Below are 20,392 nucleotides of genomic sequence, written 5' to 3'. Positions count from 1 at the left end.
CTACCTCAGCCTCCAAAGCAGCTGGGACTACAGGCAGATGCCACCATGCCTGGCTAAATTTTTAAACCTTTTTAGTAAAGATGAGGCCTCACTCTGTTGCCCAGGCTATTCTCAAACTCCTGAGCTCAAGTGGTCCTCCTGCCTTGGACTCCCAAAGTACTGGGATTACAGACATGAGCCATTGTGCCAGACCAGTATTTCCTTTAAATAGTTGTTTTCAATTTCTTTTCTTACCAGATTTTTTTTTTTTTTTTTTTTTTTTTTAAGAAAATGCTGGCCAGGTGCAGTGGCTCACACCTGTAACACCAGCACTTTGAGAGGCCAAGGCAGGAGGATTGCCTCTGCCCAGGAGTTTGAGACCAGCCTGGGCAACATAGGGAAAGGAGACCCTGTCTCTACAAAAAGATGAAGAAAAAATTAGCCAGGTGTGGTGGCACCCACCTGTGGTCCCAGCTACTCGGAATGGCTTGAGTCAGGGAGATGAGGGCTGCAGTGAGCTGTGATTGCACCACAGCACTCCAGCCTTGGTGACAGAGTGAGACTCCGTCTCAAAAAATGAGAAAAAAAAAAAAAAAGAAAGAAAGAAAAAGAAAAAAAATGCTTACCTATGTTCCTAATAAACAAATTAGATAGAAATAAAGTTCTCTGAAGGGTCACGTCAGATTTGAAGCTAAAGAATTACAGAATAGAATTGGAAACTACTATTCTAAAATTGTAACCGTTTTAACTGAAGACAGGGTGGGTTTTTCCATGACAATTTGATCTGAAATGAACAGAAAGGATTTAGAAAATGCCAGTTTGTGTGAGTGTGTGAGACTGTGGGTGTGTCTCTGTGTGTGTGAATATTGAGAGGGAAGGGAAAAGGAGGGAGGAGAGAGCAAGGGTACTCTGTAAATGGAATGTTGGGAAGAACCTGAACCTACTTTAACAGGCTCTTGATGTCTTATTTATCAGATCCAGGTGATCGAGAATGATAGAGCCAGCAGAGGAGGACAAGTTTATGCCACCAACACCAGAGGCCAGATCCCTCCCCTGGTCACTACAGATTGTATGATACAAGACCAAGGTATTTGTTTTTAATTAGGCCATTTATTAAGGTTTTAAAATTTCTCACCGTTTTTAAAGCAAATACACTGACACCCTTCAATAATGCTCTTAATAATGGAAAACTCTATTATAGCTGATAATGAATCAGTTCTCCATTAATCCCACAAGTACCAAGAGGGTGCTATCAACTGAATTTTATTCTCTGCGTATAGAAGTCTGGAGAGTTTCCAGTGAGGTACAGAGCAATATATCTGCTTAAAACAATTATTTATTTTAATTTATGGGTTTAAATTAGTTTATACCCTACTTTGGTTTAATTTATTCACTATGTTGGAAGGCTGACACAAGCAAAGCAGTAAGGAATTAGACTGTTTGAGATGTCAGCAGACCTGGTTCTAGCCCCAACAACACTTTCTAAGCAGATCTTTTTAACATTTTGGGTTCTGTTTTCCCACATTTAAACTGGGAAGTGGAGAAGCTGAGCTGCATCTCTACTGTTCCATGCCTCTCAGCTCAAGAATATATTACCCTATTGTTTATGACAAGTTAAGAATATAGCCCGATGAAATGTGATGTCTGAGATTCTGAATATACCATTTTAATGGATCGTGTACTCAATCCTAGAAGCATAACATCAGTATACAAACAAGCATTTTGTCTCATTCCAGAGTTGTTGAGCTAGCCAAGTTCTAGTTGGGGATCCTTTCTCTATCCTCTGTGCTGCCTTCAGAGCTAACCTTATAGAGTGGGTAGCACAGTGAGGTAGAAAAAGATTTGATTGGGAGAATTCCGACTCCACTCCTTACTGCCCAAGTGAGCTTTGTCCATTTCACCTCTCTCTCAACCTCAGCATCACCCTCAGTAATATGTGGAGACTAAGACCGGCCCTGCAGAGCCAATGTAAGAATTAGAGGTGACTGTGTGCATGAGTCTTTGTATGTGTGTGTGTGTATACACGCACACACATAAGTATGCTTATATGTGTATAGAGGGCTCAATACACGGAAGGGTTTCATGTGAATTATAGGTGTTGTAGATATTAATATTAAAACAATTCAGATGACTTCATTTATTATTCTAAAAATAATTTGTCCTTCTCGGCCTTTTGGCTAAGATCAAGTGTAAAAATAATTTGTTTCTTCCTCATTACTTATAGAACTCATTCCAACTAGTTAGATGAGTTCATATTTGTAAAGGATTTAGGGTTTTGTAGATAATCGGTTGAGCAATATGAAATTGTTGATTTTTTTTCTATTACTGTGACCTATAAAAGGTGGCAGTTTCATTTCAACCTAATGATAAGTGTTTTAATATCTATTTATTTAATATTTAAAATAATTATAAAAAAATATATGGGGCTTTTTTCAACCTAAAGAATATTCCTGACCAGCCTCATCTCCCACCTGTTTCTTCCTTCACAACTGCCTTCATATACCAAACTCATCCTCTTTCTCCTCATGCCTCTGATTCTCACATTATACTGTTTTCTCTGCAACAGCCTGAGGATGGTTTTTTGTTTACCACTGTATCCTTAGAAATTCACCTGGTATCTAGAACATACTAGTTGACTAATAAATATTTATCGGACACATGTACTTGGAATATATGACTCTCACTCCTTTAATTGGGAAACATTTAGTTCTTCCAAACTTAATTTAAATTTTCTTTTTCAAGTTTTCTCCAGTGTGTTTTCCCATAATGCTTCATATATATTTCACCCCTATCACATTAAATTTTACTGTGGTTTAAATAGGTCTCTCCCACAAATCTTGGAGCTATCTGGGATCAGAATTCCACTTGTTCAGAACTTCACTCATTCATGCATACGTCCAGAAAATGTTTATTCAGTACCTGTTATGTGCCAGGCCTCTGTGCTAAACCTGAGGTTAATAATTTAATAAAAAAATACAAATTTACATCATTATTATAGCTAATAATTGCAAGTACTTAGTATGTATCAAGACAATTTTCTAACCACTTTATATGGAATAATTCATTTAATCCCCTGTAATATTATGAGATAGGCATTAATATCATTCTCATATTACAGAGTGGAAAACTGAGGCACAGAATGCTTAGGTAATTTACCTAAGAAATGTAGCTAGTAGGAGGCAAAGCTAGAATTTGAACTCAAGCATTCTGATACAAGTGCCTATGTTCTTAACTTTACTGCCTCTATTCAGAAATAAAAGACACAGCTCTTTTTTTAAATGAGTGGACAATCTGGCAAGGAAAAAGATAACTAAATATTAATTCAGTGAGATAAATGTTACAATAGAAAGATAAGAAACATGTTGCCATGGGAACTTAAATGTGAGGTCACCAACCAGATAATTGACCCAGCCTGTCTTGCTCAAGTCGGGGACACCCAAACTGTCTTCAGTGAGCAAGTGTAACTCGCAAGACTAGGGAGATGGGGGAGGGGAGGGTTGCCAGGCGGAGGAGGTGAATGGGCTAAAGTATGGTAGTGGGAGAGAGCATAGTACATGTCAAGTAACAGCATGTGCATAGTTTTTTGTTTTTTGAGGGACTTGTGGGTAGTTTTTAAATTGTGGTCAAATCTATATATATAACATAAAATTTATTATTTTAACCATTTTTAAGTGTATAATTCAGTGGCCTTAATTACATTCACAATGTTGTGCAACCAAATCGTTCTTATTATCTATTTCTAGAACTTTAAAAAAAATCATCCCACTCTGAAACTCTGTACCCATTAAACAATAACTCCCCATTCTTCCACCCCACCCAGCCCCTGGTAGACTCTATTCTACATTCTGTCTCTATGAGTTTGCCTACTCTAGGCTCCTCATTTGAGTGAATCATACAATATTTGTCCTTTTCTGTCTGGTTTATTTTACTTAGTATAATATTTTCAAGGTTCATCTACCTTGTAGCATATATCAGAATTTCATTCCTTTTTAAGGCTATGTAACTTTCCATTTTTTATACATACCACATTTTGTTTTCCATTCATCTGTTGAAGGACATTTGAGTTGTTTCTGCCTTTTGGCTCTTGTGAGTAATGCTGCTGTGAATATTTATGTACAAGTATCTATGCGAGTCCCTGCTTTCACTTCTTTGGAGTATACACTGTACCTAGAAGTGAAATTGCTGGATCGTATAGTACGGAAAGAGTATGAAGGAAGGAGTGGGTGAGCAGGCAGGACTAGTAAGGTGGCAGGGTCTCAGTCATCATTCTCTCTCCTTAGCCTGCAGCCTAGCCCTTGGCAAGAAGAGAGAGCTGCCCTGGTATGGAGCCCCGAAGTTAGCCCAGTCATACCCTTTTGCTATGAAGCCCCTTTGTCTGACCTGGCTTATTTGCCAATAGTAATAAGTTTTTTAGGATGTAGCTCAAGATTCTCAGACATGTACAGAAATTCACAGACATAAGTAGAATATAGAGCTGGAAGGAACTTTGGACTTTATTTGCTTAGCTCTCTCACTTTACAGATGTAAGGATAAGGCCCAGGGAGGTTAAGTGGCTTGCCCAAGGCCGTACAGCTGGTTAGGATCAGAGCCAATAAAGAAAAGTTTAAAATATTCTTAAACTTTAAAATATTATTCCTTTGCCTTTGGCACTAGGATCTTATTTTAAGATTCCACTTATCCTTTGGTTCCCATCGTTTAAGACCCTGTTCAAGCACCTCATCCTTTGTGTGGTCAATTCTGGTCCAAGTGACAGAGTCATTGTCTCCCTTCTTCTATTTCTTAATCTATTTGCTCTTCTGTGATGCTTACCGTGCTATGTTGCAATGATCTATTTTTACTGTCACTCTTTCCAACTAGATTGTGAAGCCAGAGACTTTACTGTATTCTGTTTCTAAGCCCTTGCCTGGAGCTTAGCTTAGTAAATGTTTGTGGAATGAATTTATTGAATGTTTTCAGTAAAATTATCCCATGATGCTCTTTATTAAGCATCTCAAAAAGTGTCGAATCTTAGTTCCTGTGGTTGCTAAATTATCCACAGTAGCCAGACCTTTTATGCCCCACTGTTGTATACCTGTTTATAGAAACAAATTCTCAATTGCTTTTTCAAATTGTATTATTTGTGCACATTATCTTCCTGAACGAAGCATTTGTTTAGTCACCTTTAGAGCTCATTCATTTATGTATATTTCACTGTCAAAAAATAAACCCTTTAAAGGTAACAAATATCCAGCTTCAGTATTTTATTGGTAATTTTAACGAGTATAATTGAGTGCAATGGAAAATTAAAATAAACTTTAAAATACTTTTAAAATTCTTAGTTCATGGTCTGTATAACATTGTGTAATGATGATAATAAGGAAAGTTTTGTTTAAATATAAAACAAACACTATTAAGCATTCAAGCATATTGGCATATATTAATATTACCTAAGAGTGCCTTTACTTTTATTCCTGCTGCCAAAAGTCTGGTTTCCTCCTCTGTTACTGCTTACCTGGGCTCTTAAAGCAATGGACCAGTTTACCTGTCTGTATTCTTTTTCTGTTCCTAGAAGCTATCTAACTTTGGGCAGATTGATTTTCTTCAATTACTTATTTGATCATTTTACCCTTGCCAAAAAAAGTTCGGTTTTTTGTTTTTTTTTGAGATGGAGTCTTGCTCTGTCGCCCAGGCTGGAGTGCAATGGCGTGATCTCAGCTCACTGCAAGCTCCGCCTCCCAGGTTCACGCCATTCTCCTGCCTCAGCCTCCCGGGTAGCTGGGACTACAGGCGCCCGCCACTGCGCCCGGCTAATTTTTTTGTATTTTTAGTAGAGACGGGGTTTCACCGTGTTAGCCAAGATGGTCTCAATCTCCTGACCTCGTGATCCACCCGTCTCAGCCTCCCAAAGTGCTGGGATTACAGGTGTGAGCTACCGTGCCTGGCCTTTTTTTACCCTTGCTAAAAAAATGTCACTGTTGCCCATGGGCAGACAGGGTTGGTCTCAACTCCTCATCCAGCATTCCAGGCCTGGACAACCTGGACTCAATTTTTCTGGGATGTTGTAGAAAATTATAATTGGTTCTAATCCCACTTTTGCCACTTACTAACTCTTTGACTTCTGGAAAGTCACATAACCTCCCGGTGTCTCAGTTTCCTCCTCAGTAAAGTAGATTGTAAATATATTAATCCATAGAGTTGTTGTGGGGCTAAATGAGTTTACATGTAACAGTCTTAGAATGATGTCTAGCGCATTGGCTGCTATTATTATTATTATCCTTGTTGTTAGTGCTATGTCTTCCACTTTTCTCAGATGCTCTGCAGAGCAGCCCAAGGACTGGATTCAGCCTGCAGTCATGTTAATTTGTCCTACACAGTAATTTCTTTTGTTTCTATTTGAATTAATTGTCATTATTTAAAAATCAGAATACGTTATATAAAAATCCGGATTTCCAGTTTGTCCTAAAAACTGTGAAATCTGGCACTAGTAGCTTGGAAATGAACAGAATAAAAGCTTTTTTAAGTCCAACCTTCCATTCATTTCATGCCTGCATCTGCGCAGCAAAACATGGCCAGAGAAAGGCTCACAACCCCGCCACAATCTTTGTTTAAGCTCAGGACCATAAACTTCCCAACATACTGTATTCTCAAGTCCTTTCACTTTTCCACTCTCCTTAGTGACTATTTCATACTTCTTCAAACCTGCAGCACCTTCTCTCCCATCTTTCTTTTAGCTGCTTTACATCTTCCTTTCAGAAAGGAAATTCCATGCACCCCACCACCACATGGACCCCCAGTCTCAGCGCATCCTCCCACTGTGCCCGTCTGCATTTGGCCCTCAGTGAGCAATCTGTGCTCCAGTCGAAAGCCAGCCTCTCTCCCTGTGCACTACTCAAGTATATTTCCACAGTAAGTTTCACCTCTTCCTCTTAAATCATCAGTATTTTTCTTTCTACAGAATGATGCCCATCTTTTTTTAAAAAAAACCTTCTCTCATCTTAAAATATAAAAAATGTTTTCTTGATCCACTTCCCTTACCAGCTAGCACTCTTTTCTTTCCACCCCTCTACAGCAAAACTTAAAAGGACTATTGCCAATTCTTCTCCTTCTGTTATCTCTTAAACTCACTCTGAGCAGATTTTTCCCCAGCATTCCACCAAAACTGCCTCTTTAGGATCTCCAGCAGCACCATCTGGCACAGATGATTGTGCCTCCGCATGATATACATCCTACACTTCACTTCAGGATGCTAGGCTCCTCGTTTCATCCTTCTCAATCCTTTGGCTGCTTTCTCCTCCTTCTCTGACCTCCTTATCTTGGAGGACCCCAGGGCTCAGTACTTGGTCATCTTCTCTTCTTTGGCCATAATTATTCCCTTGGTGGTTTTAACCTGGTTTCATGGTTTCAAATACCATCTATATGCTAAGAATTCCCAAATATGTATCTCCACCCCAGACTTTAGCCCAGTCTCCAGATGTACATATCTAATCGTCTACTCAGCATTGCTGTTTGACTGTGTAATAGATTTCCCAAATTGGACATGCCCTGACTAGATTCCTGATCTCCACCCGCACACCCGTTAAAACTTCCCTTCCTTTTCTGCAGCCTTTACTTTGGCAGTTGGTGGCAATTTTATGCTTCTAGTTTCTCAGGCCAGCAACCTTAGAGTTGTTCTTGACCATCACGCTCTCTCACACTCACATCTTCACACCTTATATGCCCTTAACAAATAAGTCACTGTACCTTTGAAATATATCCAGAATTTAGCCACATCTCAGCACTTCTACTGCTGTCAGGCTGGTACTGCAGCAGCCTCCACATGGTCTCCCTGGTTGTACTCTTCCCCACTGCAATCCATTCTGAAAATGCAGGCAGAGGAACCTACATTACAGCATGACACTGTTCTGCTCTAAAGCCATCAGTAGCTCCCCATCTCATTGGGAGAAAAGCCAGAGGGCTTAAAATGGTCTCAAGAGTCTACCTCATCTGGCCCGTTGCTTCGCTGAACTCCACACCAGTTGGTGCCCCCCACAGTGGCTCCATTCCAGCTCCATGGGCCTCCTGCTGTCACTCTACTCCGGGCATGTCCTTCCCCAGATACCCGCTTGGGTAAATTGCTTGTCTCCTATGATTCTTTGCTCGGATGTTACCTTTTAAATAAGGCCTACCTTGTAAGTATTTAAAATTGCAATCTGCCTGCCACTTCCTGGTACCCTTTCACTAGATATGCTTTTTTCACAGCATTTATCACCTTCTAATGTCCTATATAATTTACTTTTATTAGGCGTAATATTCATTGTCTGTGTCCTCTGCAAGAACATAAGCTCTGCAAGCACCTAGGACAGGGCCTGAAATGTCTTAGACACTCAGTGAACATTTGATTGATGATTACATTGTTTTAGTCATAATATTTTATTTCAAAATTTATCTTAGATAAGTTATTCTAGTGATAAAAATATTCTTTATGTCATAGATATTGTTTTAACACTCAGATATGCCATGAAGTAAAGATATTTGGTCAGGAAGCCTAACATCTATTAAAAATAGATTAGGGTGTTTTTGAAAGTAATATTTCTATTATAAGTAGAATTTTCATTTTGAAATTCAATTTCCAAATTTAGAAAAAAATAGTCAAATGGAATCATATTTGACAAAGTATCACTTGCTAATATGAAATGGTATACAAATGCTTACCTTTCCCATAAGCAGATAGAAGAGGATGAAGAAGAAATGATTGTGATTCAAAAATCTTGTTCTGTCATATTTGTGTGTCTCTTTATTTTTTCCATTGAATCTAAGTGCCTCTCAAATATATAGTAAGGCTATATTAAGACTCTGCTTATGGAAAATAATAATAACTAAGATACTTCTTTTATATCTTTGCAGTAGGATTCAGATTATTTTTATTTTGTAAGAAATTATAGTGTGCCTAGAATATAGATTGTAAAATTGCACAATACTACTTTTTTAAAACACAAATCATGAAGAGAGTTTTACAAATAAGAAATAATGCAATGCATTATCTAGAAGTACCTTTATAAATATTTGAATATCTTAGGGAAGGTTTTTTTCTAAACAAATTATAAGTGTATCCTTTTGAATGTTTCAGGAAATGCCAGTCCTCGATTCATCCGTTGTACAACATACTGTTTTCCATGCACGTCAGACATGGCTAAGCAAGCTCAGATTCCATTAGCTGCTGTCATCAAACCCTTTGCCACCATTCCTTCAAATGAGGTAGGAATGATATATAATAGCAATTCAATAATTTATCAATTCCAAAATTACTCTTTTCTCACAATTTTCTTATACATTATTCTATAATATAAACAGGGAACTGGAATATATTTTTTATAATGCAAAACATCTAGTAATTGAATTCATCAGGAAAACAAATAATCCAATAAGCTATGGTTTTTGGCATCCTGTACACCAAATACAGATGGACTACGTCACTTTTTGGCTTATTGTAGTAATGCACATATACAGAAAATATAGAATGTCACACAGTAAAAGTATTGTGACTTGTTACAAGGCCCTGATACCCTAGTTTAGAGCCCTTACATTGTGGGTGTTCTGTTGAGGGAAGATGATAGATCCTATAGTCCTTGATCTATTACAGCAGATCTTACTACATCACTGGGCCAGGATACTCATCAACTCGTACTTAAAGATTAGAAAGCATGGGGTAGATAAATCCATATATATTTATTTGAAAATATGTGCTCAACATATAGTTGAGCGGGAAAAAAAGATAAGTGGTTTACATTGAAAATCTGCAGTGTCAGGATGCTGCCAGTGGGTATTTGATCTAGACTTCCAGAAATAACCCAATTCCAACCTACACTGCCGCCATTCCTTCTTTTGATGCCCCTGAGTGATGGATGCCCACATGCGCACAGAAACACAGGCACTATAGCAGAGCAAGTCACACAGGGGAAGAAAAGCTTGACTTCCAGCTGGAGCTGTGACCATAACCCATTGTAGTATCCGGGTAAGCTAGGCTGAATCACAGATTCCTCTTGCTGCACTAAAGGCCAGAGCCCCAGCATTCCCTCCCAGCATAAACCTCAGTCTTGGATCTGATGACCCTTTGAAGTAGGCTGATGTAATGTACACCTAGCAGCATCTAAGCAAGACGCAGAGCATCTGCAAGAGAAAACAGATTCGTTCCCTTTCTTGGGCTCACCACACCAGCTGGTATGGAGAGTAAAGCAGTGTGGGGAAGGGGAGGAGGAAGCTGTGGTGAGTGGGGCTTACTTTATGTCCACTAAGTGAAAGAAGAGAGAAAAGAGAGGTGTGTGATGTGTGCAATGGCTTTTCTACCCTTTGGGATCTTCACTCACTGTCCTTATGAATGTAATGTAGTGCTGCCAACATTTCTTTTTGGGAATAGAGTGAACTGGCTTAGAGTAGGTCATGGGAGAGGCATTGAACTGTTGTAAGAAGCCAAACTTACATGTGGTATGGTTTCACACTTGCAAATCAAGATGTACATTCAGTATTTCCTTTACATATTTTAACCATAATCTCTTCCATGATGGTTCTAGAAATTTAATATAATATTTATAAACACCTCATTAAACTCACTATGCTTAGTATGTATGAGGTAGACCAATATGTATTGACAAAGAGATGCTGCTATGTACAATGCATGCATTTTAAAGAAAAACTTAACTAGAAGTATTTTCAAAGCTATTTTCAACATTTTGTTTTGAAAATTTTCAAACATACAGAAAACTAAAAGGATTTCATAGTGAACACCTATATCCCTGCCACCTGGATATTACCATTAACATGTAACTACACTTGTTTTGTCACATATCATGATGTTCATCTGTCCATCAACCCATCTTTTTTATTCTGATCAATTTCAAAGTAAAATTCAGACACTTAGACACTTAATACTAAATACCAAATACTCCAGAATGCATATCATTAGGTAGTGTTCAAAATTTGCTTACGAATTATTTTCTCATTTGAGGCAAAATTCATTTACAATAAAATGTACATGTCTTAAGTGAACGTTTATTGAGTTTTGACAACTGTATATACCTATGTAGCCGAGACACCTATCAAAACATAGAACATAATTGCCACCCCAGAAAGTTATCTCATGCCCTTTCCTAGGCAACCCCCACCCTTCCATATAACCTCCCTTCCCTGGCAGCCACAATTGTGATTGTTTTCTGTGATAGATTTATTTAGCCTATTCTAGGACTTTATGTAAATTGAATGATAAAGTATGCCCTATTTTGTACAAAGGTTCTCTTACTCAGCATAATATTTTAAAGAGCCATTGTGATGTTGCATGTATCAATAGTCTGTTTCTTTTTTATTGCTGAATAGTGTAATTCATTGTATGAGCATACCGCCACACCTTGCCCTACTATAAGAGGTTTTAGGCTGGGCACGGTGGCTCACACCTGTAATTCCAGGACTTTGGAAGGCTGAGGCGGGTGGATCACCAGAGGTCAGGAGTTTGAGAACAGCCTGACCAATATGGTGAAACCCATCTCTACTAAAAATACAAAAATTAGCCGGGTATGGTGGCGTGTGCCTGTAGTCCCAGCTACTCGGGAGGCTGAGGCAGGAGAATTGCTTGAACCCAGGAGGCGGAGGTTGCAGTGAGCCAAGATTACGTGATAATCTTGGCTCACAAGATTGGAGACAAAAAAAAAAGTTTTTATATGTTGACTTCATATGCAGGTATCTATAACAATATGTAGTATTGGTCTTTTCTTTTGAAAGTCAATTACTATACTTTTAAATAAGTAAAACATAAACAATCAAAAGATGAAAAGGGTATACAATGAACAATAGGCCTCTGCCTACCTCTGCTTCCTCCCCTTTCATGTAGCCCTTACCTATTCTTTGTGATTCCTTCTAGAAATAAAATATGCATATAACAATTTATAAGTATCTATCCTTCAAAAAAAAGTATGTAAATGTAAATGATAGAATGGTACACACATTGTTCTGTACTTTTTAAAATTAATATATCTGGCGCTGATTTTATATTATTGCCTACAGAGCTACCTCCTTCTTTAAAACAGCTGGGTAATATATTAATATGAGAAATATTATAACTGTACATACAAAATCAATTTTGAGATGCATACTGTCAAAAATGTGAAACTTTTATGAATCCTGCAATTGAGGAAATGTATTGCCATCAGTGTGCCTACAAGAACCATCCCCACAGCTTTTCTCAGGGGGATGGGGTTGCTACACTTGTGCAGCCTCTGACTTATTTGTTCCTTTGCTATCTGAACCTTATCAAAGAGATCTTTTATTTTCATAAACAGAAGATAACATTTCTACCTTGACGGAAACCTGCAGCATATATAAATAACAAAATATCATAGGAAGCAATTCTATTGTATATCAGTATTGTGGATACATAGGATTTATGCCCGTGAATAGTGTCAGTTTTGGCTGCACCTCGTTAATGGCAATGAGTTTGCATGGTTTTCAATTATCTACTAGCAAAAACCTCCTCCTTGCCCCTTCCTCGTGATAAAGCTGACCCAGGTCAAATATGCTTGAAATGGAACAAAACTCAGCAATTGTTCACACCCAAAACTAGAGTCTGGAACCTTCTTGTTATCATCATTTAGTATTAACTATAAAATTATTCACTAATGTCTTCTGGAAAATAAAACTGGCATTTCAGTGCTGTTGAAAAAAATCTTTCAAACATTAGTTTAAGCCTTCTAAAAAATGCATATACGCATTTTATACATAAACTGAGTGGGTATGGTTTCTATTTTCCAAAGTTGTTTGTTTTAACCAAATACTACCTACCCACTAACATAGGATCTTTCAGTAAGGACGTGCTGCATTTTCATCTCTGTGCTTTCCAAAGTATTAAACAGAGGAGGTTAGAATGGTAGCTTATTTCTGGAATCTCACTTAGGGAGACACTCTACTTGTGAATATAACACACTCTATTCCTTTAATGTTGTTGGAGACTCTGAATACTGACCATGTAAATGTATTTGACAGTACTGTTTTCTCTACTTAGGCTCTCTCTACACAAAGCCCTTTCTTTTCCCCTAGACATTCAAGAATAGAATTACTCTGAATATATTTAAGAATTACTTTCCCCTATATAGCAGTGCTTCCTGGTTTGAATGAAGACACTCTCTATTTAAAGGAGTACTTTTATTTTTATTTGTTGAAATAGACTTAGAAGTAAAAAAATAATGACTGTGAAAGGGATGCTGCAACACCAGGAAGAAGTTCCTCAGGGGCATGTGCCCAAAAAATGTCTTCCTTTTTGGGCCTGTAGCTGGACCTAAACTTGGAGAGCCATCAACATTAGGGAATTATTGCTGCTCTACTACACCAGCTAGCTAGATGCAAGTCTGTATGCTACCAAGTGTTGGGGCCTTCTTGACAGATTCTCCTCTTTCGGCTTCCATGACACTGTCCTGACCTAATTTTTCCTCCATCACAAGCAGGGAACATTTAAGTTCCCTTTATTGTTTTCCTGATCTCTAATTTGGGGGTTAGTCAAGGCTTGAACTTGGGATCTTCTTTCCACTCTCCTTAGATACCCTATCCCCTCCAAAGACTAAATATCATCTGTAACAGCTGCTGCTGCTACTGATGGGAATAATAAGTCAAAATTTATAACAAGCAAAATTATAAGTTTTAAAAATATTTATTTACTTCTCACATTAACCTACTTATCCCCATTTTAGATATAAGTAAACTGAGGCACCGAGTTAGATAACTTGTTAAGGTCAACAGCTGCTAAATAGCAGAGCTAGGATGCAAAACCACACAGACCCTGGTGTCTACAGTACTCTAAAGCATTGCGCTGTTACTCATTCATTCATTTGTTTTTACATTTTCAGTCCCATACTCATATATCCAAACACCTCTCTGAAATCTCTCCTTGGGTGCTTCATAGAAACCTCAAACTTAACGTGTCCAAAAATGAACTTCTGATCTCTGCACCCCAAACCTGTTTATTTTTCCACATATCAATAAGTGGCACTATCGTTTATCTAATTGTGTGAGACAAAAATAAAAAACTAAACAATTATAGTTAATAATAGAAAATGAGGGACATACTGATTTTAGATATTTGTAATCTATAATCAAGGAAATAACTGTTTTACAGTATCTTTTCTAAGCAAATGTATTACTTGAATACTGTTATTTTACATATAAAGTCATCTTTAATTAGCTTCCTCTACTATAAATGATTTATTTCGGTGTTAGTAAAATTTTATGTTTTGTTTGCTTGTCTAGTATTGCCATCATTACTGCAATTTTAAAATCTTTCCTTAGAGATAATCTGCTTTGGCATCTACCAAAGTATTTATTTAGTACAGTGTTTTTTAAAATTGGTTCCATTGTTTGACAGGTTCCAACATTTCTAAGCATGCTATTGTGTTAGCAACAGCCTATAAAAATAAACCTAACACAAGCGGTTTGGACGAGAGGATGTTCCTTAGGAACATTTGCTTTGGAGGTGTTTGCTATTTCCAGGGGCATATCTTTGTTGTCACTGTTTAAATTTCGTATTCCTTACCATACGTTTTAATTTTTTATGTCTTTTAAGTGAAACCCATCCCCACAGCCAGTATAATTAACTCTGAGGTATATATTTAGCAAAAGTAATTAGTTATGCCATAAAAACCCTTTTGTTTAGTGAACTGTGTTTTAATTTTTGATGCTGTATTTTAGGAACTGAGGTAGTATGGTATAGAAGTCCAGTGCAAAAGGATTGAAGATTATAACTAATTTAATTTTGCATTTTTTTCTCTAAAATAGGAAATGTTTATCTTTTGGACAAGTGCATAGTCTAATTATACATGCAATTAAGTAATTTCACCTATAAACCAGATGGTAGAAGCTTTTACTCCATCTGTGACTAGATTCAGGAATATCTGTGTATATTTTTCAGTTGTAAATGGATATAATAGTCAAAGTAATTTCCTTTCTTATTGAATTAGCAAGGATAAACTTTCATCCAAGACGCAACATTTCAGTTGCATTTTAATCCCCTCCTTACTCTGTGCTAGGAACTCTGCTGAACTTTAGGGATTTGGAAAACAAGAAAAATAAGATCAGTTACTCTTGCTTAGGACTTAATAAAAATTTTTCATGGATGCAGCTAACTTTCGTACAATGTGAAAAAGGCTCTGATGAGGATAGCTTCATTGTTATATGGAGCTTAGTTTCCAGCAAACTTTTACCTGAATTATGACTTAACAAATAAATAAGGACTTTGTCCTATTAATAAATGCTGCTTAGGCAGGGCGCGGTGGCTCACGCCTGTAATCTCAGCACTTTGGGAGGCTGAGGCGGGCGGATCACGAGGTCAGGAGATCAAGACCATCCTGGCTAACATGGTGAAACCCCATCTCTACTAAAAATACAAAAAATTAGCCTGGCATGGTGGCACATGCCTGTAGTCCCAGCGACTCGGGAGGCTGAGGCAGAAGAATCACTTAAACCCGGGAGGCAGAGGTTGCAGTGAGCTAAGGTTGTGCCACTGCACTCTAGCTTAGGCGACAGGGTAAGACTCCATCTCAAAAAAATAAAAATAAATAAATAAGTAATACATGCTGTTTAAATCTTTCTTGTTAATGATTGTTTATATTTTGATAGATTCAGTGGGTCTAAAGAAGACCCATATGGGGGAAAAAGGAGTGGATGTCAAGGAACCGTAATGGAGTTAACAAGAAAGGAAAATTCTCTGTTAGGGAATAAGCCCAGCACCAATACACTATGTCAGTGATGGTCTTTACATGTCACCTGCAAAAGGAATTGCTGGTCATGCCTTTGACTTTTCAGCTAATCTTGCTTGCATGGGTTGACATAGTTTTGGCAGAACTTATAGTGCCTCACTGTAGTAGTTTATTCACGATGACCATGTCATCCCTTCTTTTACGAAGATAGCAGCTTATGTAGTAGGTGTAATCCCACTTTTATAGATGGTGAAGCTCCAAAGGTTCTGGGGCTATTAAAGTTACCAGCTGGTAAGTGATACTGCTGGAACTCAAGATTCCAAATTTCAATAAAACAGTATATATTTTTCTTGCTGGCTAAAGTTTTAGCAATGAGCCTCTTGCTCTTCCTAGAAGCTTATGAGTTATCTTGAAATAATCATTTTAGATTTCTTAAAGTCTTTTTGACTTTAAGCCTCTGCTTAGTACTCCTTGTAGGCAAAGACTATCCAGAGTTCAGCAGTGGGCTGGGCATAGAGGTCTTAGTTGAATAAATGCACTCCTCTCAGGGTTGTAGAGACATTTAAAAGACAAAAATAAACCATATCACAGAATGGTGGTTGATTTGTAGGTATTTTAGGCCTCTATTTTTTTTTTAGCACAGCGAATCTTAGTTGTTCCTTGGCAGCAGTTGGGTCTACTGATAAACATGTTGCTAATGAAATAAACATTTTTTTAAATCCTACTTTGGATATTTCATGTCTTTTAAATGACTACAAACTTCATTTATAACCCTGTTCACCTCTCTAACAAACTCTGTATTTGAAAGACAATGTATTTTTTTTTACAAGTTCCTCAACACTGTGGGAGAATTAACTCAGTTTCCTCTATCACATATTAATGAGAGAGGTTCTATTTCACTATAAAGGACAGAACAGTAAAACAATTGGATGAATTTTGGACCAAGATATTTTAGGAACCAATAAAAACTGGCTACTTTTTCCAAAGCACAGTAGCCAAATGGTGGAACACTGGATTAGGAGCCAGGAAATAATTTCAGGTCTCCTCTGTGCCTTGTATTGTGACCTTGGGCCTCCGTTTCTAAGAGGGAGAAGTCTGGTTCTGTTATCTCATAAATCCAGAAAGCTGATAGTGTCTGTCTTACTTTTCCAGTTTTATTGGACATTCACCATAGATGCCATTTATGAAGTCCTATATGTTATTAGAAATTAATGTGAACAAATTTCACAACCCAACCCAAAGTGATTTCATATGTATAGCACTTTCAGTGTAAGTCTGGAGTGTATTATATTATTCATTTAAAAAGAAACACATGGCCAGGCATGATGGCTGACACTTGTAATCCCAGCTCCTTGGGAGGCTGAGGTCAGAGAATCACTTGAGGCCAGGAGATTGAGACCAGCCTGGGCAACATAGTGAGACCCCATGTCTACCAAAATAAATATTTTTTTAAGTAGCCAAGTACAGTGATGCATGCCTGTAGTCCCAGCTACTCAGGAGGCTGAGGCAGGAGAATCACTTGAGCTCAGGAGTGTGAGACTGCAGCGAGCTATCATAGTGTCACTCTACTCTAGCCTGGTGTCAGAGTGAGACCTCGACTTTAATTTTGTTTATTTCATTATTTATTTATTGAGACAGGGTTTCACTCTGTGACCCAGGCTGGAGTACGGTGTGCAATCTCTGTTCACGGCAACCTTCACCTCCCAGGCTCAAGCGATCCTCACACCTCAGCCACCCAAATAGGGCCCACGACCATGTGCACCACACCTGGCTAATTTCTGTATTTTTTGTAAAGACAGGGTCTCACTATATTGCCTAGGCTGGTCTCAAACTCCTAGCTCAAGCAATCCACCTGCCTCGGCCTCCCAAAGTGCTGGGATTACAGACTTGAGCCACCACATCCAGCCTCAACTTTAAAAATAAAAAGAACACATGAAGATTGGGAGACTATGCATTTTCACGTATAGCCTAAATTTAGCTAGTTTAGTGATAAGTATGCTCTGAAATTAAACTGATTACTGTATGGTATCATGGCCTGTAAAGAACTTAAAGAATACTTAAATTATTTATTTTTAAATGAAAACTTCAAAAGCCAGAATTTATTTTTTAAGTTGTGTATCATCATCTTGTCTGCTTTAATTATTTTTAAAGTGTCAACATAAAAACTTGGACATATAAAATGCATGTATTTAGAAATAAAATGATGATTATAACATTTAAAATACCTTTGTTTTATCAAGTTACTTTCGAAACTGAATCTCATCTCTTAAGATTTTTGGTCACTGTTTGTATAGTGCTATGAAAAAGTTTGGCAGCTGAAGAACAGAATATTATCCCTTTTTAGAACAGTGTTCTAGCCTTATAGCACATGTGTAGGGAGTCACATTTGTCAGGGCAAAGATCATTTGAATTCTTTTTAAGTTACATTTTAGAAGCTAAATGCACCAAGCTTATTTTCTTAATCACAGAATTATTCCTGTAAGTCTTTATTCTTTTATTAAATGGGGAACAACTTCAGGAGAAACAATATAAAGAAAACATTCTGACATGATTTAATTTTCAGTGAATTTTCAGAAAGTGTGGGTTTGATGATCTTCCTTGCCCTAGTGATTGAGGACCCAAATCAGCCTTTCTTGATGTAGAACAGTGGGGAGGATTGAGAAGCCACTACAGACAAGGAACTGTGTTAGAGCCTTTTTGCTGCTATTTCTCTAAATTCTAAGACCCGTATTTTCTCATATTTTAACATTTTAAAAATAGGAATATGCCTTATTAACCAAGGCTTCTTAGCCATGTGTCATGTTCACCTGGAAGGTTTGGTGTCTCTTAGAATTGAAGGGATTTTAGAATCAATGAAATGTACTTATCTATACCTTGCTTCATGCTTCTAACTTCTGTCAAATTTTGTGGATATTTAGATAATTCAGGAGTACCAGGGTCTACAATGTGTGCAGCTGTGAGTCTTTGCTGATCAAGTACAAGAAAGTCAAATATTTTAATGTTTATATTAGAAAGCTTCATAGAAATCAAGTTCCCATTGAATAAAAGGCTAAAAAATAAACAAAATTATACTTTTAAGAAAGAAGCCAGGCGCGGTGGCTCACGCTTGTAATCCCAGCACTTTGGGAGGCCGAGGCGGGCGGATCATGAGGTCAGGAGATCGAGACCACGATGAAACCCCGTCTCTACTAAAAATACAGAAAATTAGCCGGGCGTGGTGGCGGGTGCCTGTAGTCCCAGCTACTCGGAGAGGCTGAGGCAGGAGAATGGCGTGGACCTGGGAGGTAGAGCTTGCAGTGAGCCGAGATTGCACCACTGCACTCCAGCCTGGGTGACAGAGCCAGACTCCCGTCTCAAAAAAAAAAAAAAAAAAAAAAAAAGAAAGAAGAAGAAAGAGAAAAATGTAGGAAAAGAAAACCGTGTCTAAACTTTTAATTTGGCATTATTTCTTGAAATGTTTGAAAGTGACTCCCAAGTTTGAAGCACAGATTATTTCTGAAGTGATTTTTTTGTCAGGAATATAGCATTGTCATGAATGTGGTGACTAGGGCAGGAATTTAGGAGTTAGATGGAGTTAGGTGCATAAATTGACTCTATTTTAGCATTTTGAAACATTTACGTTTTTGAGCCTTATTTGTTTCATAAGTAAAATTACAATAACACCCCTTAACCTGTAGTTGTTTAAAAATAAACCAGTCTTATCTTCATCAGTATTATGATTATTTGCTATACAATATCAAATTTTGCCATGGAAAATTTTATTTTAATCTTATAATGTTGATTTTGGGTGTCTGCTATATACAAGAAAGAGAAGTATGAGAACTTCAGGCAATTTATATTTACTTAAAGTGTATACATTTAAGAGGGATGTCATCAAACCCCTTCAGTGGTTCTAGCTATTATATAAGAAGGAGGAGACTGAGTTAGACTCCACAATTTATATCCATATGTAAATGGGAAAGAGGCTTAATTACTCTGATTTTAAAGGAATGTTGCATGGTATCTGTCATTTGATATTAGATCACTATTTTCTCCGTTTCTTATTATTCGAATTATAAGCATCACCATAACATAAACATTTGTATAGACTTTAGTTTTTCATAAGGTGTTTCATGAGCATTTGCTGGAATAATTTTTCCTCAACTCCTTCACACTATTCTGTCCTTTTAGTCACTTCCTGAGGAGAGTTTTTGGGATACTTCCCCAGCCCCATTCTCCCCTGTAGCTCAACTCATACCATGAATCCCAGTTTGCAATTTTGATATGTAGATTTGACTAACATCTTTTTCCTGCTGGGTTCACAAGGGTAGGGACCACATCTGATTTTTCTCACTATTGCATTTCTAGGACCTAAAACAGTACATGGAACATTTTTAGCTAAATAACATTTAACTATGATATTTTAATCATACATTATCATTTATATATAGAAGTATAGTAGAATTTTGATGCTAAGTAATTTGGTGACATTTTTACCATAGAGGTCTGCCTGTGCTCAAACATTTATTGAGCTTGTTGTATTCAAATGCCATATTTGATACTAAAACTGTTACAAAGTAGATAAGAAAGGAATTGACAATTTAAATGCCAAACTAAGGCGAGGATCTTGTATTTAGGAGTCATCTCTTTATCCTAGTGTCTGCTTGAATTCAGTTTCCATGGTCTGTATCAATGAAAATATTTTATTTCCCACACATGTTCTTATTTAAAAAAGCCATTTTGGGACG

The 20,392-nt window shown here is 37.5% G+C and overlaps 1 protein-coding gene across 9 annotated transcripts in view; it reads left to right on the top strand.

Moving 5' to 3' along the window:
• The window catches only part of SEC24D (SEC24 homolog D, COPII coat complex component), a 114,718-nt gene that overhangs the window by 31,650 nt on the left and 62,676 nt on the right, over positions 1 to 20,392 (top strand). For all 9 annotated transcript variants that reach the window (XM_058436700.1, XM_032146415.2, XM_032146408.2 and 6 more), the window contains 2 exons: positions 955 to 1,066; positions 9,065 to 9,192. In XM_058436700.1, coding sequence (XP_058292683.1) covers positions 955 to 1,066; positions 9,065 to 9,192 — 240 coding nt within the window. The remainder of the gene's footprint in view (positions 1 to 954; positions 1,067 to 9,064; positions 9,193 to 20,392) is intronic.

The sequence above is a fragment of the Hylobates moloch genome, unplaced genomic scaffold (genome assembly GCF_009828535.3).
Source record: "Hylobates moloch isolate HMO894 unplaced genomic scaffold, HMol_V3 SCAFFOLD_3, whole genome shotgun sequence".
NCBI lineage: Eukaryota > Metazoa > Chordata > Mammalia > Primates > Hylobatidae > Hylobates > Hylobates moloch.
The sequence above is the reverse complement of the archived record's forward strand: the minus strand, read 5'-3'. Positions and strand labels throughout refer to the sequence as shown.